The 27675-nt window shown below is 48.0% G+C and overlaps 1 protein-coding gene across 9 annotated transcripts in view; it reads left to right on the top strand.

The window, feature by feature from the left end:
• The window catches only part of VAC14 (VAC14 component of PIKFYVE complex), a 185528-nt gene that overhangs the window by 66787 nt on the left and 91066 nt on the right, over positions 1-27675 (top strand). For all 9 annotated transcript variants that reach the window (XR_006275199.1, XR_006275198.1, XR_006275200.1 and 6 more), the window contains one exon: positions 15458-15608. Coding sequence is in view for 6 of the 9 variants with exons in the window: in XM_043495198.1 (XP_043351133.1) it covers positions 15458-15608 (151 nt within the window). In the remaining 3 variants the exon portion in view is untranslated. The remainder of the gene's footprint in view (positions 1-15457; positions 15609-27675) is intronic.

Genomic DNA, 27675 nt, shown 5'->3' with positions numbered 1-27675 from the left:
ACTTTGTAAAGACCGCACCTCTCATTCAGATTTCTCTGTATATTCAGAGCAATAGCCAATCTTTGTGTGAACAAAGGCACAGTTTTACACTGATCACTACAGATTCCCTAGACATAAAATAGGGATGGTGCCCACATCCTCCCTGGGCTGCTTTGAGGGCTAGTGCTTAGATCACTTGGAACATGAGAATTACTTTGTGCTAAATGGTTCTTTTAAAATTCATCAACCTAATGCAAGCCAATTGAGTGGGCATCAGAACTGAGGAGAAATCACAAAGTGAACGATCCCAGTGTGGCATGAGGACTAACTTGCTCCAGTCCTCTTCCAGTGAGGAGCAAGGAGAAGATACAGGTGTCTCAGGCAGTACCTACCTTTTGGGTCTATGAAGTCCTGCTGGTAACTGAAGTGCTAAGTCAGTAGATGAATTGTTACAGCCATTCTGAATGGCTCCCTCAGAAATCTGCCCCCCCCCCCACGTGTGGGCATGAGTTTTCAAAGAATAACCATTCTTTCTCATGAAGAAACCAACTGCTCTAAAGGAGGGAGGGCATTGGAAGCTCAAGGGGGAGAACAGTTACTTCTGACAAGCCAGCTGGTAGTCAGTTATTTGTGTGGGTGGTGTGGTTGATTAACATTGCCCCCAATTTCCAACATTCACATCTAGGGAGGAAAAAATAAACCTGAGGACTTGTCATAAAACTTTCAGCTAGCTGTGAAAAGGGTGGTGTCTTTGTATTAAATATTTTGTGTCACTCGTGATGTTAGTGTTAAACCTGAGGGGAGGGGAATCCCTGATGAGTAATAGAGAATTCTGGATTTTGCTAAAGTTTGTCACATCAGTTTCCCCTGGCCACACTCACCCTAACCGAGACCCTGCTCCCCTGTGTTGCTAACCTCTCCACCACCAGCCACCCTCCCTGCATGCACCAGTATTGCAAGGGTACAAACCTTGGTGCACTGCCTGTCCTCTGGGATGGGCTTGGGCAGTAAAGCCCAGAGAACTTTTCTCAGTGCGGCATAGATTGCAAGCGCAATGACGCCTAACAAAAACTTTCGCCAAAGTGAATAGCTCTTTGTTCAGGTTGCTTTTTAGTTTTGCTCTGTTGGTTTTAGGCCCATTGTGCTGCAGCTTTAAGCTTTCAACTTGCCATGGCCAAAATATGGGACCCCATGTGAAGCAAAGAGCATAAAATATAGGGCGCACCAAAAAGAGTACAGGGAACTTAACATGACCTGAGATTCACTTCCTTACTCCTTTGTTCTAGCATCAGGCCTTGGATTCAACTTTATTTCTTAGAGCACCCAAAGGGCAATAGGAGCTTCACAAGCAAGTCTGCCAAACAGAATGCCTGCCCTAAGGCACTTAAATCTGTGGGATGGGTTTGGGATGTGGATGGGCCGCAATAGCAAGTGACTGATCAGTGAAGCTAGCATGTGGGGCATGTTAATTTCTCATTTGTATAGACAGCCTGTATGTAAATCCCTGTCTTTAAGTGTAATAACGCCCAGTCTGTGTGAGAGGGAGATCAACATAAGTACTGCTGGAGCGAGATGGCACAGCTGATGCAGGTCTGGGATCTGCTCTTGGCTCTAGTCAGCTCTGTACAGTAGCTTCCTCCAGGCCTGGGGCTGAATGCTGATCGCTTGGCATTCTAAACTGAACTGTGTGGTGGTTACCAGCAAGGTGAGGAAGGGACATTTGTGTGTGTAAATTTTGTTTTAATTGTATTTAATAGCAAAACTTTCCTGGGAGTATTGAGCTCATTAGGAACTGAATTTGGGAGGATATTTGCTTTCAAGGAGGCAGGGAGGCCAGCTTTAACGGGGGAGGATGAATGCAAAGAAATTCATTCAATCAAATATAAGCTGGATCCTGGAAGATCTTTGCAACCCAATTTGACACATCTGTAAGCAGCACTTCCGTATGGGATTCCTGATGGATGCGGTTGTGGTGATGGCCCTGTCCCAAGACCCCACGCTTGCTGAGATTGAAGGGCAAAGCAAGGGCACTGGCAAGAAACCTGTGCATGAGCCTCGAATGATCATAGAGGAGTGGCCCAGGTGGAAGACGTGACCAGGAAGCTGCCAGTTGGCCCAAGCCCTCTGTGCCAGTAGGGCTGCAGTTATTTGAACGACAAGGCAGGCAGGCACCTCGTCCTCCACCCCACCCAGAAGCACCTATGCTTTCCGTATCAAATTCTGGGGATGTTACCTCTGCCTGTGACTTGGGAGGTTTCAGCAGGTGCCGATCATTGCATGTCTTAAAATGAGCTCCTGCTGCAGCCTGGGGATTGCAAACGATGCCCTTTGCTGGCACTTAACTAGTCATGGTGTCCCTGTGTTTTGGAGACCAGGCAGGGGCAGCTGGTTAAAGCCTGGCGTTGGGACTCTGGCAGCCCTGTTTCTGTTCTTCTACCACTGGCTCTGTGCTTTGAGGCGCAGAAAGGTGAGGCAGTTTCTCCACATGTACAATGATGTGACTTGCCTATAACAAGAATTCACTGGCTTGTCTAAACAGCCCTGAGATCCTAGGCTGGGGGGGGGGGGGGACGATGATGTAGAAGGGTCAAGTACTGTCGGTAGCTGGTGCTCCAGTCTTTCAGCTTCTTGCTGTCCCATCCTTGTGCTGCTGGGTTTTATGGTGCCTGCTGCCTAGCCCAGCACAGGGTTCCACTGGCCTGTCCTAAGATGGAAGTAGCCTTTGCTCAGTCCTAGTTGTACTATGGTCTGTGGCAGGCTCCCTCTTGTGACTGGTCACTTGCTGCCCCTGTATCAGGAGGAGGGATGTGGGAGAAAGACAAGTGTTTGCAGATGCAAAGTCAAAGTGGCTTTTAGCAAGTCTTGCTCTTGTCCCTCTGCTCCCCAGAGGTTACTCATGCTGATTGACGTGTTGCTTATTCCTGTGACCCTGCAGACAGGCATCATGCATCCTGCTATGTCTCCTGCAGAGCAGTGCAGGGTGGGCAAGGTCTGACCCCTCTAGGCCACCCTACAGTTCAGATCTCTCTACTGTTTTAGAACCCAGTCATCAATGGGCCTCTGGTGCTTCATCCCTAGTGCTGGTGGTTGCAGTGCATTTGTACCTAGCCTCTGTGGTGCTCTGTGCAGCATCTGGCATCAGATGAGGTGTGAAACTCTGTGCACTGATTACACGTTTCTGAAAATCTGCCTAAAGTGATCTGGGCACCCATCCTGAGAGATGACAGGTCTGTCAGTGTTACAAAATGGCTTCAGTCCTGATCAGTTTGCCCTCAGCCAGCTACCATCATCACTCTCCTGAAGGGCTAAAGGCTATTGCTGCTTGATGTTGAGTGAACGTATTGCCTGGATATAGCCTCACTGCTTTATGCATTTCAGCCCTAACGACTTTCTTGCACATTTGCTGTCCCACTGTATGGCAGGCTTCAGTTTCAGAGTTTTTGAGGGGAACAAACTTGTGTGCATTTCTGCATCAGACTTTTCACATACAGCTACCACAGTTGTGTAGTCAGGTATTTGTGCACACAGGATCAGTTAGGTAATCCATGCCACACTTGTGTGCAGCTTTTAGGGGGGAAGGAGAGGGGGCTTAAGTGTACAGATTCTTTCAGGGATGGGGAGAATCCCCCCATCCTCCCCTCTCCCATCCTCTTCATTATAAAAGAAATCTGGATCAGGGTTGAACTGAAGCAGAAACTTGGTAGCTGTGAAATTCTCAGTTGGAGGGCAAAGGTTGCCGTTCTCTTTCTTCTCTGGTGATGGGGGCCTGAAAAGAGGTACAGTTAAATTGTTGTGGGAAGATTGATGGGGGTTTCTTTTAACACTGATGAGGAAGGAATGCAAGTTTACTTTTCACACTGCCTTGGTTTGGGGGCTTGCCAGCAACGGGGCTCTCATTCTTGGCTCTTGGGCTGCCTTTCCTTGGTTTCTTCTAACCTCCCACCCCTCCGGCGTGCATTTAGAAGAAAAATTAAAAATCCCCCAAACCTCCGAATATGTCAGGAAGAAACCTTGTTGTCCACTTCTACAGAATGAGGCAGCATTCAAGTCACAGCGCAGCCAGCCTTTTTGTGGGATGAATAGCCCACTGCCCTCAACCAGTATGTGCCCTGATTCCTAACCACCTTGTGCTGAGTGCAATGGAGCTCTGAGAGGCATCTCACCACTAGGGGTCCTTGGAGGGCTTTGCTCTGTGGAATGAGGCTCTGGCAGCCCTTCTTTCACTGCAGGCTGAAAAGAGAATAAGATGCGTCTGGCGTGGGATGTCAAAGGGGAATGGAGAGTCTCTGAGCCATCTCTTAACATGCTGCAGTTGCCTTTCTAAGGACAGGGCTTGCCCCTGGCACTGAGGCCTGCTTCTCAGGGGTTCCTGGGGAAATTGCAGCCCGGTACATAGTTACAGGCTGCAAGCATGAAAGCATGGTGCTTAAGTCTGCACAAGACACCGTTGCCCACCTAGCTGTGTTGGGCAGGAGCGTGAAGAGGGGCGATCGTGGAGTGACACAGTTGTGCTGGCAAAAGCCCCAAGTGGAGAGGGAATTACACTAGCAAAGCTGCGGCTGTTGTTTCTTTTGCTGCAGGGGGATGGGATGTGTGTTCTGGAATACACAGTTTTGCCAATATAAGCTACGCCCAGTATAGCTATGCTACAGCACAAAGTGCTGCTAATGTAGAACCGGCCTTCTGAGGGCTAGCTCAACAATGCACTGCAGGCTTTCTCTTCCTGGAGCTTGGGGAAAACAGCTGAATTTTGAGGACATCTTTGCTGAGTGGCTTTGCAATGTTTTAATCTGTCCAGGAGAAGCCTGGTTACTTGTTGCATTTGCGTGCTCTCTGGTAGTTGAGGTCTTTCTTACTGTAGTATCTGAGTACTTCACAGTCTAATGTATTTACTTCCCAACCCCTATGTGATCCAAGGCGGCAGGGCTGTTATCCCCATTTTACAGATGGGGAAACTGAGGCACGGGGCTAAGTGACCCACCCAAGGTCACACATGGAGTCTGTGGCAGAGCAGGGAATTGAACCCAGGTGTCCAGAGTTCTAGACTAGCATCCTAACTACTAGACACTCCTTGCCTTTATTTTTTCATTTGCTCTCTTATCTCCTCTCGGGATGCTGTCCAATTGACATGTCCTCCTTATTGCCTGACAAGGGCAGATGCAAGATCGGTGCCATCCTGATGCCCTCTGCTTGGCTTCAACTTCACCGTGTTGTCCTTATCCTCCTTAGTTGCTCCATTTACTCCCTGGTGATCTAGTGGGTCTAAAGATTCTTTCACTGCCTTCCTACTTCCGATGGATTAAATAATGTATCAGCCTTTACATGGCTGGCTAATTGTTTTTCAGATTCCCTCTTTGCCCTCCTGACTCTCTTAACTGTGTGGTTCTGATCCCTTCCGTTTTCTGGAGGATACCTGCGGGGTTTGAATAACCTCTTCAGCCCTGTGGTTGGCTCTGTTAGCCCTCAGGGAATGCGCCAGCAGGCATGCTTAGGGTTTCTTAAGTAGCCTACATGCTGAGGCAAGGATTTTCATCTCCTCACTTCTGGCTTTAGGGCCTTCCATAGTTAACTGTGCAAGGACAGAGCGTCTTTGGGAGTCTCTTTTCCCAACCCTTGTGCTCATCAGGTGGCTGCCACTGTAGCTTGTGAAATGCTTTGGCACCCTTGGGTGCTAGTTTTAAGGGTAACAAAATGCAGTTCTGTGCTGCAGCAGCTATTTCACATGGCGCCCAGTGGCAGAGTCCACTTCACAGCCATCTGCGGCGTTACAGGGACCCTGACCCCTTTTCTTGGTGGCAGCTTTAGCAGAGCAGGGATTGCTCATCACTGAATGACCTTGCATAATCTTTAAACAGCCTAGTCGGTGGCTTGGGGGCCCTCTTTGAGCAATGTTGACCCGAGCTGGCTCTGGGGCATCTGCTGCTCCCCCCCAACCCATGCCTTTAAGAATGAGAGCAGATCTCGATTTGCTCTGGGGTATACCCTACACACTGGAACAATACCAGAGGCCTGGAGCACTTGTGCTGGTATTTGAAAGCTGAAACAACTATGGAACTGCTCCTTTCCTCCAGCTCTTCCTAAAACTTTAATCTTCCCACATGTCCCAGCCCTGGGTATAGTGGAAAGGGGGTTCCCTGGGCGTTTTGTCAAGGATTATTCAGGTGAGGGAATATCTTTTATTGGACCAACTTCTGTTGGTGGAAGGCACCAGTTTTTTGAGCTACACGCAGCACGTCAGGTTACCTATTCCTGGTGCCACTCACTGTATGCTCTGCTCAATCCCCAGCTCTGGGCATGGCTCCCACTTGCAGGATGGGGTTTGAGTGGTATCTGGCATGGGGAGCCCTGATCTGAGTGGGGGTTTGTGCAGGGCCTGCTACAATGGGGTCCTGACTCAGTGGGAGGCTGTTAGATTTCCTGAGTATGTGCTGAGAGGCACCAGGAATGGGTAACCTGAGGAGGAGCTCTGGCAGCTCGAAAGCTTGTTCCTTCCCCCAAGTGCACTGAAAGTTATTGCCTCACCCACATTATGTCTCCAATCTTGGGACCAACACTGCAAACAAAGGCTTGTTCGCTCTGGTGAATGCAGAGTTCACTCCCTAGCAGCTGTCTAAGTGTTTGAATGGTAATTGCACTATTCTGATGACCTACATTCAAGGGGTGACTGGTGAGGTGACCTCCGATGTCCCAGACCATCAGCCAGTAGTGACAGTTAGTTATTCATAGGTGAAGTTTTAAAAAAACCTAAATGTGCAGGAGGGATGAGGGGCATCTCGTCAGATAAAATGTGCTTTTACTACAGATTTTCGAAGGCATAAAACACAGGGCAGTTCTGACAGTTGCCGTTAGTCCTGATAATATCACAACCCACTGGAGCTTTGCTCTTGTGGCTGCCATGTTGTTGGAACCCCTGGGGTGGGATGCGTGTGAGTGAACTTAGCTCAGTTGCCTGTGTAGCATCCTGTGCACAGTAGATATGGTACATAATGCATCAAAATACTTCTCATCCCTGGATCTCAAAATACTTTACAAAGATCAACCTTAATCCTGATTCACAGCTGAAGAAACTGAGACCAAAGCTAAGGGTCACACTGAGGGCTTGTCTACACAGAGCTGCACTTGTTCACCTACAGATGTGAATTTAAACTGCAAACTTCTCCATGGATGGTATTTGGTTTAAGAGCAGCTTATTTCAGTTCATCTTAAACCTGTTCCTAATAAACAGAAATAAGAGTGGTGACGCCTGGGTTTGTACTGGTTGAGTTAAACCAGTTTAACTAAACTGGTGTAACTTTATGTGTAGGCAAAGTATGAGTTCGGGGCAGGGCCAACAATAAAACTTGGCTGTCTAGAGCCCTATCCACTGGCCCTGTTGTCTTACCTTCAGTGCAGGTTATCTGTGCCATGCATGTGTCATGCACGTAGTGAAGCTCTGTTCCTCGGCTGTCTGAACGTCCTGCAGATGTTGAGGAAGCTGGCTGGCTGAGGGAATTTCAGTGAGGAAGCGAGGCCTCATGGTTAAGCCATTGGACTGGGACTCCAGCTCCTGCCTCTGGCATAGATTTCTTACCCTCAGTGGCCTGCCCACTGCCATGTATGTCTGCACTGGAATAAAAAACCCGCAACATGGCCCCATAGCCCAGGTCTGCTGATTCAGGCTCTCAGGGCTTAAAAATTGCTGTGTGGAAGTTTGGGCTCAGGCTCAAGCCCAGGCTCTGGGACCCTCCCCACTTGCATCTACTCAGCAATTTTACAGCCCCACGAGCCCAAGTCAGCTGACCTGGGCCAGCCATGGTCATTTAATCACTGTGCAGATATTCCCTTAGTCTCTCTGTACCTCAATTTCCCATCTGTAAAATGGGCATGTTGATCTTTCCTTTCTGCTAGCCTTGGTCTCTTGTCCGTTTAGACTGTACAGAAGTTGTACCGTCTTCTACCTGTATAGTTAAAGCCACACAGCCCCTAATCTGGACGCATTATACCAGTATAAAGGTGCTTTATTCCTGTGAGAGGAGGGGAATAAACTACCCCAGCGTGAAGATGCCTTACTGGTCTAGCATATTCCTCCTCTTTTACAGGAATGAGCTATACCAGCATACGGTGTAACTGTGCTGGTAAATGTATATCACCTGTGAAGCGGCACAGTTATACTGGTACAAAAACTGTCACGCAAGCCTCTGCTCCTTGGGGCAGGGACTCTCACTATGTGTACACATTGGGGCCCTCATCTTTTCTGGTGTCTAGGTGCCACTGGAATATAAATTCATCTGGGTCGTATCTCACCAAATCAGTTCCCTGCCAGTGCAGGGGCATTGGTGCACCTTGGTCCCTCCTATTCTCTGCCTATGGCATACTGTAGTTTGGACTCCAGAGGGCTATAATAATTTGGTCTAATCCAAGTTATTGGGCTAAGTGCAGGGGTAACTGGCTGGGGTGTAGTGGCCTCTGACATGCAGGAGGACAGACTAGATCTGATGGACCCTGTGACTCTATGCTGATGTGTGGGGCTGTAATGCTCTCTGGATAATATGGAGGTCTAGCTAACCTAGGCCATTCCATAGGACTTGCATTGTGTGGCGCAAGCTGTATCTGTGTGTGTTACTTAGGTTTTGCCAGAACGTTTTGTATCTCCCTATCTTTATCCCTCCTCTTACCCTTTTTGGCTTCTTTATATCGTTCACTTAATAACACTCCTACTTCTGATCTCAGTGTAGTCCGTCACCGGAGCGAATGCTAGTGCTAGAATGAGCTTGTCACTGTGTGAGTGAGAGGAGAGTGAAGCTGTCGACAACTAGATGGCAATGGGATCTTTCCTCAGAATCCCCTTAATGAGGGACATGGGGCTCTTCTTGTTCCAAGGTGATGAAAACACTTCCAGCATTGATGGAAGAGACACGCTCCTCTCTGATGTTCACATGCTGCCTTTAGAAGGAGACGAGCTCTTTGCCACCAGGGCAAAGCCTGCAGCACTCCTTAATGAAAGGCTGCGCTCCCCAAAGGGACCTGTCTGCTGAAGGCTTCTGGGGAATCTGCTCAGTGCTTTTAGTGTGGGAAGATGCCTGGGTCACAAGAATTGAGGCTTTTTGTCTGCCCCCCGCCATTCCCTCAGCAGCTGGGGACCTTTGCCAGGTGCCAAAGGGAGACCTGCTCAACTAGCAGTGGGGCAGCATCCATCAAGTGTCTCAGCTTTCAGCACCTGTGGTCCTGCTGACTCGCTCTCCTCTCCTCCTGTTCTCCTTCCCGAATCAGCGTGAGAGCAGCAGGGCTGCCCCCTGGAGTGTACACTCCCCCCATGAGCAGGGTTACTGGGTGGCAGCAGATGCCCTGCTGAGTTGCTAGGGAATGGCTCGTGTGTCATGGTACATTACTTCTAAGTGACGGGTGATGCCTTTACAGAGGAAAATGAAAGGTGGGGGCTGCTTTCTCCTCTTTGCACTGCCTGAAAGCCTCCTCAGAAGCCAGTGATGCTAGTATCAGATCAGTTCAACCAGAACAAGAGGCAAATTACTTGACCTAGATCTGGATAACAGAGACCTACAAATCCACTGAATGCATCTGATGAAGTGAGCTGTATCTCACGAAAGCTTATGCTCAAATAAATGTTAGTCTCTAAGGTGCCACAAGTCCTCCTTTTCTTTTTGCGAATACAGACTAACACGGCTGCTACTCTGAAACCTACAAATCTCTGGTTTCTATGCCTTTAAAACCATTGCTTGGGAGCAATGTAGAGAGAAATCTGTACTCCCAGCAAGGAAGGAAACCAGCTAGTTTGTTACGACCTTCCTGTCTTTTTATAATTCCCTCTGTGTCTGTCCCCCCCAGGCCCATCTGCAGCCATGCAGAGAGGTAACTTTCCTCTCCAGTACTCTCCAGCCCCGCCATTGCTGGCTCTGGCTAATTGGGGATACTAGTAACTATCAGTGAGAAGGTGCCTGCCGAACGCTTTGACCTCAGTTGCTATTCATATTTCCTAAGAGGCATGTTCTCCTTTTTGAGGCTTGTTCCAATTAACACTAATAAGCTCCACTTGCTCCTACTGCAGAGAGCACCACCCAAATAGCCTCTCCTCCTGGAATCTAGGAGACCCAGCTGAGGAAAACACTCTTGGCTGGGGAGATTTTGTAAGTGGCACTGGTTGCCCCTTGGTTCGGCTATATGGAGAATAGGCTAGCACACAAGAGGGGAGGGACAGAGGCAGGATGGTCTTGGATTAAGGGCAGTGTACTGATAACCGGGAGATTGGGTTTCTGTTCCTTTCTGTGTCCACTTCCCATCCTCTGTAAAACAGCTGTCCCTGCCTTCTGCATGGGGAGGGGGTAGAGTACATTAAAGCTTGTGAGCTGCTCAGATTCGATAGTGGTGGGGAGAAACACATGTAGTGGAGGGGAGGCAAAGGAAATCTCTGCTTCAGCAACCATTGTAGGTGCATTTGTGGTGGGGGAGAGGGGCACTTCATGCTAAATGGAGGTGAAATGCCATCTCTTAACCTTGGTGCGTCAGATCTCCATGTTCTCAAATGGTTTCAGCCCTTCTGCTAGTAGGGACTCTAGGTGTAAGTGAGCGACAGTCAAAGCCAGTGGTGCCAGCGGCTGTAGCCAAAGAGCTGTGCAGTGGCAGAATTTCTCTGCAGGAATTGTAGGACACAGATTTTTGTTAAGTTCATTGCTTTTCTTGTTACCAGAATGAGCTCAATTATTGACTGGGAGGTATAGCTGGCCTCTGCTAGTTTTGAGCCTGGGTTATAACTCTGTCTTAAATATGGCTAAGCATCCATCATCCAATTTACCGATGGGAAACTGAGGCACAGTGACTTGCCCAAAGTCACCCAACCAGTCAGTGCAGACCTAAGAATAGAGCCCAGATCTCCAACATCTGGCCTTGTAGACTAAAGCCACTAATTCCTGTTCATTCCCCAAGTCACACTGAAGAGAGCTTGCATTGCAGCCGCCAGTGCTTTCCGGGCTCTGTGGGTAAAGGCAGGGGGCAAGGTTATCCCAGCTGTGCTGCTCCATCCATCAGGAGTGGATCCCGAATGATTAATCCTCCATCTGAAATGCCATTGGATCTATCTCTCCCACCCCTCTACTCCTCCCTGTGTAAGACCCCAGAGTCTTCACCCCCCACCTGGGAGGCTGATGGCTCCAGCCCTGTTCATTGCAAGTGCTGGAGGTTTTAATGGCAGCCAAGCTCCGGAATGATGGGACCCAGCTGATGTGCCTCTCTGGCACCTAGCCTGTTGCCATGGCAATGACAGGCATTTGTGCTCCTGCAGGATATTGCTTTCCTGTAACCTCCCTGTTTCATTCTCTTGCTCACACAAAGAAAGCAAGTGCTTCAGCGGCGCTTTGCGGAAAGATGTGCTCTGCATACAAAACACTCCTCAGCCCACCCGCCTGCCCTCCCCAGATGGATTCCTCTCAGGGTGAGCGACAGTGGAGAACATCAGTACTGTACAGAAAGTGCATGCTGAGCCAATGCAGGAAAAGCAGGCTCCAAGAGCAAACCCAGGTGATCGTCATTGAGATGCAGGAACACTGCATCACTGCGGCTCCTTTTCATTAGCCAATGTATAAGGCTATGATGTAGTCACAGAGGTTATGGAAGTCACGGAGTCCATGACATCCAATGACCCCTGTGACTTCAGTCTGTGGTGGTTAGGAGCTGCAGTGACCCGGCCGCCCCCAGGTAGGGAGCTGTGGGGTACCCCCACTTCCTCTGGTGGCCCCTGGGGCTCCAAGCTGCCGCAGGTGGTGGGGGTACCCCACAGCTCCCGGCTGCCACAGGAAGCAGGGAACCCCGCAGCTCCTTGCTGCCATGGGTCATTGGAACCTTTTGTGCTTAACTCCCCATGGAAGGTGGTGGCCTTTCTGGGCATGCACTGTAGGCTTTGGGACCAGGCCCTCAAGTCAATGGGAGACCTTCCATTGGCTTCCAACAGACCTGGGATGACTCTGGAGCACCGTTCTCAAACTCTGGTAACGTCTGTTTCCAGATGCCGTTCCTTTGCTAGCTAGAGGGCAGCTCTTGCTCACAAGCTTCTCTTTCCGGAAGGCATCTATGCTGAGTTACTTTCCTGTTTTTAAACAAAGCTGTATCTGAGGGCTAGTCTACACTAGAAGCACTACATGGGTGCAGCTGTAGCATGTGTGGTGAAGACGCTCTGTGCTGACAGGAGAGCACTCTCCCATCCGCCTCATAAAACCACCTCTGCAAGAGGCTCTTAGGTCGGAGTAGCTTGCATTGCTTGGGTGACAAGTTATACCGGCATAGGTGGTCGGGTAGACAAGCCTGGAGTGATTTGAGCCCCCAAAAGGCCGAGAATCTAGGTGAAAATGTGCAGAGGCTGTTCCTCTGTGTGGATGACTCCAAAAGGACTGATTTAGCTTTTGAGCCCTGCAGCCAACCCCAAACAAATTGTTCCGGAGTTGGGCCAGCACATGAGAAATTGTTTTAAAATGGGATCAAAATGGCTGTGCTGTTCCAGCCTTGGCTCTATCATTACCATGGTTTTGTCCTATAGTCAAAGTAGTATTGACCATACAGCTGTGTTGGGCCTTGCTTTTTCTCTCCTTCCGTGCACGGTGGTTGTCTGAGATTGTTGTTGTCCTTTATTTCCCCCCCGGAGGGAATTGCATGGAGTTACTTAACAATGTTTGTGTGTGCAGGGACCTCCCATGTGTATTGGAGCTTTTTGTTTTTCACAGCTTCCCAAGCTCCGGTCTCTGTAGGTTAATACACTCTGTAGCTTTGTTCCATGTGGCTGTGCTTCACAGCAGTGAAGGCTAAACCAAACGTAGATGTTTCTCCCCTCCCTCAGAGCCACTTGAACATCCTTCCTGATGAGCTGGAAATCCACATGGTCCAGCAGGGATGGGAGTTGGTTGGGGGGGGCGGCATCTGTTCAGTGAGATGCGAGCCCAGAGGGTGCTCTGTTTTCTGGCCCCTATTCCTTCACAGCCCCTGGCAAGTGCCAAGTGGGAATGGTTTCAGCCAGGGTTTGTTTTGTAGACTGCTGTCTATTTCAGTGTGCAAGAGTGCTGGTGAGCAGAGCCGCTTCCGGTAGCGTTAGCTAATGACAAGTGGGTGAGAGGAGGGCTGTACCTGTTCATCTGCATACTTTCCTTAGGCTTTTGTAAAGGAAACAGAAGCTGTAATCAGGGGAGAGCTGCTATTTGCATTCCCCAAATCCGCTTGTTTTGTCTCCTGCATCTGCTCAGAGCAGCTCTGGCTGAGACTGAGGGCTTGTCTGCATGGGACATTACTGTGCAGCAAGCTAATGAGCTGGAGATTCACCCCCTGGCTTTCCACACACTAACTTACCGTGTAGACAAGCCCTGAGAACCTGTCTGAGAAGTGCTGTGTTGTGCAGGAAATTGGCCTGGAGGCTAAGGGAGATGGATGGCCTAGAAGAGGACAAAGCCCAGGACTGAAAATCAGAAGAGCTAGATTCTCTTCCTGACTCTTCATACAAGTCACTTAACCTGAGGTTGCCTACAATGGCATATGGCCCATCCAGTTCTTCTCTTAGCAGATATCTCCAACGGCTGGAGATAGGGTACTAGATGGAGAGGGCTCTGAGTTACTTCAGAGAATTCTTTCCTAGGTGTCTGGCTGACGGGTCTTGCCCACATGGTCAGGATCTAACTGATTGATTGCCAGAATTGGGGTTGGGAAGGAATTTTCCCTGGGTCAGATTGGCAGAGAACCTGGGGGTTGTTTGTCTTAGTTGCTGGTTTAAACTAGAGTGAATGGTAGATTCTCTGTAACTTGAAGCCTTTAACTCATGATTTGAGGATGTTGGAAACTCAGCCAGAGGTTATGGGTCTATTACAGGAGTGGGTGGGTGAGGTTCTGTGGCCTGCAATGTGCAGGAGATTAGACTAGATGATCATGATGGTCCCTTCTGGCCTTAAAACCTGAGTCTTGGCACCTAACTTTCCCCATCTGTGAAATGGGGGTAATGCCCGCTGCCTGAGTGCCCTGTGCCTTTTGTCTAAGCACTCTGAGACACAGGATTGCCACCCCAAGACTTCAAAAATCACAAGTGGCTTAAAATTCATGGTTTAAAAAAAATACATTGGGGTCTTCATTTGTCTTCTGGCTTTTGAGCTTTTTTGGGTCACTTTTCAAGTTCTTCTCTGCAGCCATAAGGATGGGAAGGTTATTTTTCTTTTAATAATAATAATAATAAAACCTGAAATTCCCAAATAATTACATGACTCCGTGAGCTGTAAATATACAAGTAGAATGCCAAATAGTCCGAGACTTGCACTAGAACAGCAAGTGGTGGCAACACTCTGGAGGATGTGTGGGAGACCCTCTCTGCCGAGTGCCTACGCGCTAGTTGGTGCAGCAGGGCTCCCCAAAGGTATCAGCCTGTGTGTCTAGTTGTTCCCATGCTTTACAAATCTCCAGTAAGTAGGAGGATGATGAGAGAGATGGCGGTGACCAATAAAACAGCTAGGGATGGAAAAAGATCCATTATTATTGATTGGGACATCAGGACAATTGTAGAAAACCATAATTATCCTCATAATCTTGTAAATGACCATTGTGGAGGTGTAGAGAGGAGAGCGGGTGATGGCGAAGTCCTGTGCAGAGAGTGACCAGTGTTGGATAAAGCTGTCACATTCATTTGTTAAAGCGTTCAGCGTCAATCCAACATAAACTACTTTTCACGTGAGTGAGGTGTCCGATGCTAGATAAGCCGATTAGCTAGAAGTTTCTTTTGAGTTGATCAGCACTGGATTAATGTTGCCATTTTAAACAGTCTTTGGAGTCGATCCATTGAGATTAATCGGCACAATTCATAGCTCTCTAAGCTGTCATTCCACTCAGTGAGATGGCACTGCATTGACTGGTGCCTGAAAGACTTTCCTTGCAAACAAAATGGCTGCTAGCTCCTGTTTAAATGAAAACTACATTCAAGAATTGCAGAACTCTGTGACTTGCTGCGGAGTGCCTGGAAATCCCCAGCACAGATTTCCGATGCCTCCCTCCAGTAACGTTGCTGGCTGTCCAGGCTGGTTTGCAACATGATTGCACGGTGGGAAAATGTCTCGTCCAATTACCTCCTTACCTGAACTTTTCACTTCTCTTGTGAAGTGAAGCTGAGAAGTAAAACCACTGGTTTTTACCAGATATACTCTGGGTGGAGGGTAGCAAGTCCTGATCTAGTTGGTGCTGACTGTATAAATTTGGCCCAAGTTTAATGCAGTCGCACAACAGATCTTCCATTTCTCTGTCCCGCCCTTCTCCATGGCAGGTGTATGCCAGGCACTTCACTGTAAGGAGGAATCCTGGCCTCCCCACTTCTACCTCATCCATGTCAGTAGGGTTAGGGTTGGCTTTTTGGATCCCATTTCCTTTCAATCACTACAAAAAGAAAGGGCTCAAAGTCTCTAGTCTCCTGCCATCTCTGCAGATTTGCCAGGCTGCATTGTTGTTACTCACCTCTGCTTTCTGTGCCTCTTACCAGGTTATCCTGAAGGACCTAGAAGTTTTGGCTGAGATCGCCTCCTCTCCTGCAGGTCAAACAGAAGATCAGGGGCCATGTGATGGCTCTGATAAGCGATTCAGCCAATCGGAGTTACACATTCCCGTCAAAGCCAGCCAGCTTAGCTCCTCTGGTAAGTGCCCTCCATCCGTACCTTCCTGACAGTGATCTAAATTGTTAAGCATCCTCTCCCTTCCTAGCTGCTTCATTTCTCTTGAGGCAAAGTGGCACTTTGTCAGATTTTGTCTGGCAGAGAGGGACTCTTTTGAAGTAATGAATCAGTATACCAGTTCCAGCCCCCACATCACTTGGGTATTTTGGGATGCAGAAGAGTTCTCCAGCTGCTCCTATCTACCCATCTGTGGATTCAGCCACAAAAGCAGTCCACGGTTCCTGCAATATTTTTATATCTGATACACTGATCACATTATTGCCACGCTTGAATGGGACTGACTTTTTTCAGAACAATTAATAGTAAGTGCTCAAAATAGAAAAATTAAACTTTCCTGATTATAGAAAAGAGACCTGGGGAAGGAGGAGCTGGGAGCTGAGCCATTCATCAATCAGATGCCATATAAATATGGAGGCCATAAACTTTAAAAAGTACCTGTGCTTTTTGGGTGCCCAGTTTAAGCCACCTTGATTCCTTCCGCCCCCTACCCCTCCCCAGTTTCTGAGCCTCACAGAAAATGCATTAGATGGGCAAGGTCCAGGATGTTAAGATGGAGGCTTCCAAAAACTGAGGCACCCAAAATGTAAAGGCCCCAATTGAAAATGTTTTGGCCTGTGTCCATAGTGTTACACAGAGATGAAGGCAAGGACACTTGGAACGTATCTCTGTAAAATGAAGTTCTACGTTGTCCCAAGTGCCAGGAGAGGTGAAATGTTAAAACTGGAGGAGGGGAATCTTCATATGTTGAGGTTTTATAGAAAATGTCATTTACAATTGGAATCCACCCACTTCCCCGAACAGCAGTTCAGCCATTGCAGCTGACAGTCCCGCTCTTCCAGATCTTCACATTTCACTCCCCTCTCGTGCTGCAGGTCTCTGTAGCTGTCTCAGTACTACAGGCTAGGGGTGTGGTTCCCCTGCGCCTGTACCCACCCTTGCATTAGCTCTTATGGCACTAGAGCGAGTTTAAGTAGCAGTGTACAAGTCTGCCTGAAACAGGTGAGTCAGCCGTGCCTCCACTGCCTCCCTCCAAGCTACTGTGGCTACACTATTTATATCTGGGTTAGCGTGAGCATGTGTGAGCCGTGGAATCACACCCCTAGTTCATAGTATAGACATAGCCTGCATGAGCACATTCCTCAATCCTCAAAGCCAGGCATATCCTCCTGGGCAAATGGATCCATTTTCTGCTGGAGTTAAATTGTTAGTATCTCAGGATAGGGGCTGTCTGGTCTCTCTGTAAATAACTGTTCACCTCAGTGGCACTTTGCATGAATGCTAATAAGTGGTGCAGTCACCTATTTGCCCTCCTGCCTCCTCTTTCTTGATGCCCACAGACTGCCTCACTGCTGGGAAAGTACTGGCCCAAAAGCCTACTCAGACCCTCTAGAATTGTTGCACTATTTCAGCTAACACAACCCTCCCTGCTTCCTGTGTGCAGGCCTGTAGCCTTAGAAGGACTGACATGCCTATTGAGCTAGTCTGGTGAGAGCCAACACTGCCTCGTCAGAGGCTTTTGTGACTTTTGAAACCTAATGCAGTGCTTTGCGAATGCTACTGATCCTCTCCATGTTCAATATTGACACTGTGTGGGTGGAGTCACTTATGCAGCACTGGCCAAACAGCTGCAAAGCTGCATTTTAGATCATGCTGATGATGGCTGGCTGAGGTTTCCTTCCTTGTGGATTATCTAAAAATAGCCTGCAGTATGGCATGTCTCCTAAAGACTGCATGGCCCCTTTAACTGGAACAGAAACTAGGCTTCAATTATTCAAGTATAGTACAAAAAAAAAAATCAAGGATTTGGAAGAATCTGGCTACATCCGTGTCTAGCTGTCTTCTGCATTTAGAGTGCTAGTCGCTACAGTGTCAAGTGTGTGTAGGGTACGCAGGATGCGTGTAGAATGGTTGCTAATGATGGGTCCTATAGTTCAGGTTGCAAAATGCTCTGCTTTTGTGAACCTGTTCTCACTTGCTTATAACTTTCTGGCAGATTATTCTTTTGGGGGCTGAAATTCTCATGATTTGGCTTTTTACCAAAAAATTTTTTGAAAGGGGGGATTTGAGCCAATTGTGTTTTGTTTCCCTGGAGTTCTATAAGGGTGGCAATACTACCTTAGTATGACTGCCCACATGTTTCACACACAGCTCCAATGACTGAATGTTCAGATTTAGTACAGGATTAGTCCTTAGTGAAGTGAGGGGTTGCTTCTAGGCTAGGATGCTCCGGGGTTTGAATTTGTAACATTATGGCCTTTTGAAAAGGCCTTTTGGAGCGTGATTAATAGAAAATCTTTGGTCTCTGTGCATATGCTCCTTAGTGGCTGCATGGGTCCCATCTCATTGCTGGGCTTGTGTTGCTTCTGCTCAAATTTCCCTAGCACTCTGCTGGGATAGAGCACTGTGACAAAGCCTCTGTCTGCAGGGTGTGCTGGTTCCCTGCTACTTTCCTGCACAAGCTGGTCAGAACAGATGCAAACGTGATGCCCTGAGTGCTGGAAAAATCAACCTAGCCCCCAAATCAAGAGATGAGTACCACTTCCCCTAGACGTGAAGTAGATGCATGTACTGCAGCCATCTGCTCAGACTACTGAAGCAGCAGTGTCCTACCTGCAAAGCAACTTCAGCATTGGCGGTGGGGATCAGTAGAACTCAAGCTGATGTCCTCCCTATGTGATTCGTTATGATGGGGGAAGGGTAGACTGAAAAGCCATTAGAGAGCTGTGGGGATAGGAGAAGAGGAGCTGCTTGCCCAGGGTAAGGAAGCAGAGGACTCCAGTGTCCCTGAGTGCTAGAATACCTGTTTGTGGTTGTGATGTGTGGGTGTAAGTCACTGAGTCAGGAATTCTTGCAAGTCCAGAAAGTCCTAGCACATTTCCATTGTTCATGCAGTGTGGCTATTTTTGATCCAAGCTTGTCACCTATTCCTAAGAAAATGGTGAGGGGTGTGGGGGAAGGGAAGGGGCCTGGGCTGTTCCACATTCGTGCCCTTACTTCCTCTTTCTCATGTTTTCCCCAGGATGTGTTTATGCAGTTGTTTCCCTGCCATTGAAATTGGCTTCCTCCAGCCATTCATTGGTTGCAATCAGGAAAGCAGCATCCCTTTTCCTGAGTTCATTCCCAGATTGACTTTTATTTAGATGCTTTGTTCTCCCATGACAAGGCTAGCTGTGCTCTTTCAGTGTCTCAAAATCTAATGAATTTAGAGCTGCCTTTTAAGGACCTGCGGTGCATGGGGCACATGACATCACATTTGTTGCTTGCATTGTATGCAGGAAGGCCAGCTCTCATTGGCATAGCAAAGATGAGAAGGGAATAAATTGTCTGGACACTAGAATAAGATCTGCCCTCTCTGTAGAGAAGTGATTCTGGGGGACCCGGTTCCTTACAGCCTTGGTTCATGAAACCTTACATGGGAAACCTGGACAGTAGTAAGGAGTGGTTCAACAACAGGTTGAGTAGGTGCCGGATGACAGCTGAATGTATCTTTGGCAGATTAAAGGCACGCTGGCGATGCCTTTATGGCAGGTTAGACCTTAATGAGGATAATATTCCCGTGGTCATAGCTGCGTGCTGTACATAGCTTCACAGAGATTATGGAAAGGGTGAAAGGTTTGCTTGGGGGTGGAGTGTTAAGGCAGACCACGTGGCTGTTGATTTTGAGCCGCTAGATACCAGGGCTATCAGAGAGGCCCAGAGGGGTGCAATTCAAATCAGGAAGGCTTTGAGGCAACACTTTGAAAACTAGAACCAGTAATGTATAGCTCTGTGATTGGTGCTGCAATGTTGCATTACATGTGGCTTTCCTAGGAAGTAATGGTGACATCTGGGGCTTAATATTCCAGCAAGCACATGAATAAACTGCCAGTGTAGATATTGGAAGTGCTTGCTATCTCAATTTGTAGAAAACAAATGAAGATGAGTTACCATTCAAAATCTTTGCTTTTACTGCACAAGAAATAGCACACACAAAGATGCTTGGTGGTAATGGAGGAACCAGGGAAGGGCAGACTTTCACAGCTGTGTATAGGTCCAGCTATCATTGTGAAAGCTGTCTGAGGGGGTGGAGTGAAGGGGAAACGGAGAAGTCCTGGAAAGTGGAAAGGATTGTGCAGGCGGAATTTGAGGGGGGCGTGAAAGAGTTCTGAATGTGCTGCAGGGGAGGGCAAGCATGGATCTGCTTAGTCTACAGCATTAAGGACTTCAGCATCTGCATTTGCTCCTCCATTACTTTAATCTTCCGATCAGTAGCATCCTTAAACTCCTGATTCTCTTTTCTGTCCTGCTGTTTGGCTTCCCAGCACTCCTTGCGTTCCCTTTTCTCTGCACTGCAATACCTCCTGGAACATGTCTTTGCTGCGTCTTGGGCGCTTTCTTATCTGGCAGAGACGCTCGGCCAGGGTGTGTGGGGTGCTCCTGAAGGCCACATCTGCCGAAGTACAAGGGACAGTGCACAGAAGCAGGATTGTTAAATTCATGCACAGCATAGAAACAGTTCAGTTAAATACATCTTTTGCAACATAACAATCACTTTCTCTCTTGGCAAGCACACATCTCCGCAAACACCCATAGCATGGTGAATGTTGGGGTGTGTGAAGGGGAGTGGGGGGGGAACACGCTCCACATGGGGAAAAGCGCACACTCTGCAAAGGGCATGGTGCAGTCACTAGGGAAAAAATCTAAAATTCTCCCACACTTTTCCACAGGTGGGGGTCATTCTAGCAGACCTCTTGCTGCGAAGGGTAAGGAGGGAAACGAGAGTATGTCTACTCCATGCGTGTGGCTTCCGCCCAGCTCCCTATGCTGTTCACCTATGTGTCGCTTTGGTCCCTGCACAAGTGATTGCCAAATGGCGCAGGAAAGTTTCCTATAACGTGGGAGGGAACAAAGCTGCTTTTCCAAGGAACCTTTAGCAGAGGATTACAGGGTACTTCGTGGAAACTTTCCTGGAGATCTCTCTGGAGGATTCCTGTGAGATCTCGGCATGCATCAACACCCTGTTCTGCCATAACGATTAGCTACACAGGGAAATGTCCAGCTCACAGAAACTCAGCCAGCCTTCCACATTTCTATACCCTGAACTCATCTCCGCACTACACAAACTACAACCACTTACCAGGAGTCTCATCTTCTGCTTCTTGCTTGCCGGAGAGCAACTGCTGACATGGCTAGACGCCCCTGGAGTGGAGAACAGTTCCTGGCTGCCTGTCTCACCAGGCGACCCCACCAGGAGCTCCACATCATCATCTAACTCCACCTCTTCATCAATAACTTCATCCTCCAGCTTAGGTCCTCTTTCCGCCACCTCCAAGCCTGCCGAAGTATCCACAGGGCTCGTGGAGGTGGGGTCATCATGGAGGATAGTGTTCAGCTCCTTTTAGAACCAACAGGTCTTAAGTGCAGCACTTGAGCCACAGTTTGCCTCCCTCGCCTTATGGTAGGCCTGCCTCAGCTCTTTTATCCTTGCTCTGCACTGCAGCATGTCCCGATCATAGCCCTTTCCGCACAAGCCTCAAGAAATGTGCCTGTAGGTATCCCAATTCTTACAGCTAAAGCACAGCTCCCCATATACTGATCAGATGCAACATAAGAACGGCCAGACTGGGTCAGACCAAAGGTCCATCCGGCCCAATATCCTGTCTACCGACAGTGGCCAATGCCAGGTGCCCCAGAGGGAGTGAACCTAATAGGTAACCTAACCTAACAAATGATCTCTCTCCTGTCCTCCATCTCCACGCTCTGACAAACACAGGCTAGGGACACCATTCGTTGCCCATCCTGGCTAATAGCCATTAATGGACTTAACCTCCATGAATTTATCCAGTTCTCTTTTAAACGCTGTTATATTCCTAGCCTTCATAACCTCCTCAGGCAAGGAGTTCCACAGTTGACTGTGCGCTGAGTGAGAAGAACTTTTTTTATTTGTTTTAAATGTGCTGCCCATCCAACAGCTCAGGAGTGGTACAAGCAGGAGAGTGTTTGATGCAATAACCTGCCATGGTCAACTGGGAAGATGCGATGAGACTTCTCCTCACTGAGTTAGCAGGAAATGGAATTTCCAAAATTCCCAGGGCTTCTACAGGGAGGGGGTGGATGGTGGTTTACCTGGCTGCAGGTCAGTGAAGTTCAAACTGTTGACCAGAGCAGTCACAATGGGTATTGTGGGACACTTCCTGGAGGCCAATTAAAGCGATGAAGTCAAGCGTGGTGTCTATACTGGCACTTTGTTGACACAAATTTAGAGGAAAAAGACATCTCTCTCATTGGGGTGGTTATATTTTGTCACCAAAACGGCATTTTTTCCCAACAAAAGTCGCATTGCAGTGTGTACGCATTCGCTGTTTTGTCCAACAAAAGGCGGTTTTTGTCGACAAAACTTGGTAGTGTAGACAAGGCCTTAGACTCTGTCTCAGTTCCCTATCTGTACAATGGGGAAGTAGCACTACCTTGCCTCACAGGAGTGTTGTGAGGGTAGATATAATAAAGATTATGAAATGCTTTGAGATCTACTGATGAAGCTTCCTCTGGGGGAAGGTCCTGGTCCGGGGCCGAGGCTGGGGGCAAGGCCAGGAGCAGAGCTGCACCTGGCCGCAGGCCCAGCTACCGGCCCCCATGGTGGCCCAGCTACCTTGGCCCCAGCCACGACTCTGCTTCTGCCTTGGCCGCAGCCCCACTCCCAGATCCATCCCCAGCTGCACCCCCAGCCTTGGCTCCCTTACTCCTATCCATGTATGTCCCATTTCTCCCCCTTCCCCACCCCCCGGCCTGAGCCACAGCCTGGCTCATGGGCGTGAGCAGGGAGCCGCGGACATGGGTAAGGGGCAGGTGACCTTCAAAAGTTTGGGGACTGTTGGTGTAAATGCTACACCATATTTATTTCTTGACTGTTTCCTTTCCTTCAATAGAACTGTTTTGATGCAAAGTAGGAATAGATCTGAAATGTCCTGATAAAGTCTCACGTGGCTGTTTTCGATCCTTCTGTGGTTTCATTATATATCCTATGAATTGTCTTTCTGTACTACACTGCATCCCTCTGCTTCTCTGAAACCCCTTCCCATTTATTCCTAAAAGCATAGTGGGGCGGCAATATTAGCCACTGCCCTACTCCAAGCTCTTTATCAAATTTGGCTGCTGGCCCTCCTACAGCTGTGCCAGATGTGTTCTTCTCGTGCAAATTATCTGCTATGTATTCCTGCTGTGTTCCTATTGTTGCTTATTGATTTATCTTCCAAAACAGAGTAAATCTATGGTGGATTCACAAGGCTTTCCCAGATTAGATAGGCATTATCCTCATGGGCCTCCTTTCTGCAGCTCAGGGATACAGCCCTCTACCTATTTTTAATCAGAGCCTTGGGCAATTATTCCCTGCCCCCACCCTCACTGCATGGCTTGCCTTTGAAAGGGCCACTGCTGCATTAGTGATCTTTAACACTGAATTAAAATGCTACTAGATTGAGCCTGTAGAAAATGTCCTCCCTGCTCTTTTCCAAGATGTGTCCAAGCAAAAAAACCTCACGTGCACTCTGCTTCATCCTGCCTGACTCATCTTGTGATGCTGCAGCATCCCCATCAGGTCCGTGGCTGGGCTCTCTAATATCCTGAGCTTGGCCTGATGATATTGCAGGGAGGCTGTAGATTAACCAGTTTGACATGTTAAAGTCTTGGTGATCAGAGCATTTGAGGAAGGAAATGCAGAGGAGAAAGCTGAGGGAGGTGCTGGTTGTGGCATGGATTTGGTAGCTGCCTTGCCAGTACTTGTTTACAAAAGCGTAGCAGCGCATATAAAGCGCAGTGCTTAAGGGGACAGCCACCCAGTGTTGGTTTTCTTAAATATCCATATGGTTCTGGATGGACAGCTCTGGAGCCTGAGGCCTGGTTTGTGCTGAAAAGCTGGATCTACATAGTTGTCTCATTCGCAGGGGGAGGGGACCTGAAAAACCACACTCTCAAACAACAGATCTGTGCAACCTGGATGTGTCTACGCTGGGCTTCTATGAACATAGCTAATGTCATTAGAGGAGCTGGTGTTCCTATGCCAATGGATAAACTGCTTCCAGCAGTGTAGGTTAGATCTACACTGTGGGGCTATGCCGGGAGAGGCTTTGTAGTTTAGACATGCCCTTAAATAGCTGTTCCCCTTGAACAGATAGAAAATGGACAGCAACAGGGACAGCACCCCCTACCAGCATGCCTCAACCTTGACCAGGGAGGTACCTAGTCTGAGGTGAGGAGGTAAGTTAGCACCTGTGCTCCTTGGTGTGTCTGTTGTGGCTTCCGAGAGGGGCGGAGGCTTTTGTGATGGGAGGACCCAGGCTGAGACCACCAGTAGGCTACCAAATAATGCTGTGAGAATTTGCAGTCACCAGTGATCTAGGCTGGTTTTGAATGTAGACATGAGAGGTACTCTAGCCTATGGCCAGTCCCCTGAGCTGTTTTGTCTCTGGGAACCCAGTGGTGTATTCTGAGTCCAAGGAATCACAAGTGAAATTAGTTTGGTCTCGACATAGTTTCGTTAGGTTCTCAAACACACTGCAGAAACCACTCTTCAGTTCTTGAGGCCAGTTAGATACACTGGGGATACTTGATCGCTTTAGAGGGCAGAGCAGGGGGATAGGACTCCCCATGGCTCCTTTCTATATGGGAAGCTCGTTAAGCAACAACAATGTGTGCGTCCTTGTGACAACGAAAAGGTACAGCTATAGTTCAGATGTTTGCATGGGCACTAGCTTCTCTCACTAATATCCTGTCCCCCGCAGAAGGGAGAGGAGCCGCCTGGCACAGCTGAGTGGCTGACATCTTAGCATCTGTTTTGGTGAACTGCAAGTTGCGTTTGTTTTTGAATGGATCTATTTTTGTCCTGCCACATGAGGCTCCTCCATGTCATATTTACAAAGCTAAAACCCAAAACATCTTAGAGAAGCTCTCTGGAGAGGCATTTTGCAGATTCTCGTGCCGCCACATCATGTTTCGCTTAACAACATCTGCTGATGCTGGCTCCTATGCCTTCAACAGCACTTGACCTGGGCCTTGTGTATGTGAAGTGCTCCTGACGAGGTTTCCCTCTGCTTGAGCTGTTGCTCTAGTTGTCCAGGTGTGACCAAAAGGAGATTCATGTTTTCAGCTTGACCGAGATCAGACAAGCCAAGGAGAGTGCTCAGCTATTCAGTTCTCTGTTCTGCTGTGGGCTTCCTGGGACCTTGGGACAGTCTGTCAGTGCCTCAGTTTCCCCATCAGTAAAATGGGGATAATAGTACCTCTTGGGCTATTGGGAGGATATATGCATTAAAGATTAGGAGGGGCTCAGATACTGCAGTCATAGGAGCCAGATAAGTACCTGAGATATCTTGTCTGATACAAAGTAATGGGTGCCATAAGCACCTAAATAGCTGACCCATGTCTGTTTATCCTGTGCCCATCAGCATTGCATCCTGTTCCTCTATCAGTCATAAATAAGCAGACTTGTATGTTCACAGCTCTTCCTTTTTTCCAGTAACAGGAAGAGTTCTCAGGAACTCCCTGATCTTATCTTGCTAGTCTCCTCTTCTCCATCTGAGAGCAGGCTCTCAGTTTTGGCATTATAAAGCATCCCAGTCTCTGCACACCTACTCCACTTTTAACAAACTGGCAGGTGTTGTCAACTTCAAATCTCACCAATTTTAAAGAGGTAATGTAGTTTCAGGAACTGTCCCCTCTCACCAGTGACTGCCATGATTTTAGAATCACCTTGATTTGTAAATGTCTCCCTCACTTTGTCTGCTGTGAATGGCCCACACAAAATGGGGAAAGGGGCTGACTGCTCAAGGGAAGGAGTGTGACAGACTAGACAAATGCATAAAGTAAATTGGAAAACAGAATTTATTCCTCTGGTCTGTCAAGCCTGGGGCATGCATTCAGCTGCACCAGTTCGACTAAGGCATGTTTACATAGGTATTTGCAGTGTGGTTTAACAAAAACACTGTGGACATTCTTAAACTGATTTTAAACCTGGCTTATGTTGATTTAAATATTTATTGATATTCAGTAAGGAATCAACTGAAGCTAAATTGATATAACCCTGATTTAAACCAATTTTAAAGGGTCCATGCCAGTTTAACTAAACTGGTTTTAAACTGATTTTGGTTAAACTAGTGCAACTTCATGTGTAGACTGAGCTTCCAGGGGTATTTGAGACAATGGCAGGCTTTCAAAAACACGAAATTCTCCTTTCAGATCTCGCCACTATATTTTCCACTGTATGCATCCGATGAAGTGAGCTGAAGTTCACGAAAGCTTAAGCTCTAATAAATTTGTTAGTCTCTAAGGTGCCACAAGTCCTACTTTTTCTTTTTACGGATACAGACTAACACGGCTGCTACTCTGAAACCTTTCAAAGTCCATATTTTAACTTTTTGAAAAGTCTCAAGTAATTTGAGGGCATTTCCTTCCCAGCCAGAGCTATGGAGATTGCTCAGTCCATCAAGTGATCTGATTACCTGCACATTCTGGGTTGCTATATAATATATATTTATAAGGACTTTAATATAGATTCCTAATTGCTTGTCTCTTTTGATTTATAATATGCCCTCATGAGTGATTGCCTCATAGCACTGTTATGCTCCACAGGGTGAATGTTTTGAATTGCCTAGGCAGCAGGAGGCATTTTTATAATTCCAGAAAGAGACAAGTAGCTGACCAAGCGCTGAAACACACGTATGCTGTACTGTAACTGAATACAATGGGGAAGTTTGGTCTGGTTGCAGAGGATTCAGAAGCTCTCTGTTTATGTTCCTGGCTCTACCTCCAACTCAGCGTGGCCTTAAGTATTGGAGGGGTAGCCATATTAGTCTGTAACCACAAAAACAACAAGAAATCCGGTAGCACCTTAAAGACTAACAGATTTATTTGGGCATAAGCTTTCGTGGGTAAAAAAAAACCCACTTCAGATGCATGGAGTGAAGATTACAGATACAGCTATAAATATACTGGCACATGAAGAGAAGGGAGTTACCTTACAAGAGGAGAAGCAGTGCTGACAAGGCCACTTCAGTCAGGTCCACTCCCGATAATAGAGAAACTGCAGACCTACAATTCATTTGCAAACTTAATTTGCACACCATTAAGTTGGGCTTGAATAGGGACTGGGTGTGGCTGGCTCACTACAGAAGCAATTTTCCCTCTCTTGGTATTAACACCGCCTCATCTATTATTGAGAATCCCGTTTTCTGACTATGGTTGCCATCATAGAGCACCTAAGGTGATACCCCATTACTACAGCACGAAGTTGCTTGAAGCTGCTCGGTCAAATGGTTGCTGGTACAGTACGCAAGACTTTGGCTCTGACCTCTTCACACCTGGCTGGCCTCAGTGTACAGACCCACCTGAGACCACCTAGATAAGTTCAGTTACACTTCCTTCTCTGGTTACCTCCTGTGGTGGCTCAGTCCTCAAGCAGTGTGCGTGGGAGTGCCCTTCTCCAGGCCCCAACCCTCAATGTCTCTAGTCATGGATGTGTCGGTGATGGGATGGGGAGCACACTTAGGAAGACTCAGGACTCTGCCTCTGATCCCAGGCAGAACTTCCACTTCACATCAATGTCAGGGAGCTAAGAGCAGTTCACCTTCCTTGCCAGACGTTCCAAGCCCATCTGGAGGGCAGATGTGATCGGTATTGACCGACAACATGACAGTGATGTTCTATATAAACACAGGATGGTGCTCGCTCCTCTCCCCTGTGCCAGGAAGCCCTCAAGCTGTAGGACTTCTGCATTGCCCATTTGATACATCTAGTGGCATCGTACCTTCCAAGTTCCCAGAACAAACTGGCCAATCATCTCAGCAGATCATTTCTGCGAGTGGTCCCTCCGCCTCTAACGATGGGGGTTTCCCCAAATAGATCTGTTTGCAACAAAGTACAACAGGAAGTGTCACCAGCTTTGCTCCTTCCTGAATCACAGCCCGGGCTCACTCGCAGACATCTTTCTCCTCCCCTGGAAGGACCATTTGCTCTATGCATTCCTGCCCTTCCCACTTGTACACCAAGGTCCTGCTGA

The sequence above is a fragment of the Dermochelys coriacea genome, chromosome 12 (assembly GCF_009764565.3).
Source record: "Dermochelys coriacea isolate rDerCor1 chromosome 12, rDerCor1.pri.v4, whole genome shotgun sequence".
NCBI lineage: Eukaryota > Metazoa > Chordata > Testudines > Dermochelyidae > Dermochelys > Dermochelys coriacea.
This window is presented reverse-complemented; position numbering and strand designations above follow the sequence as displayed.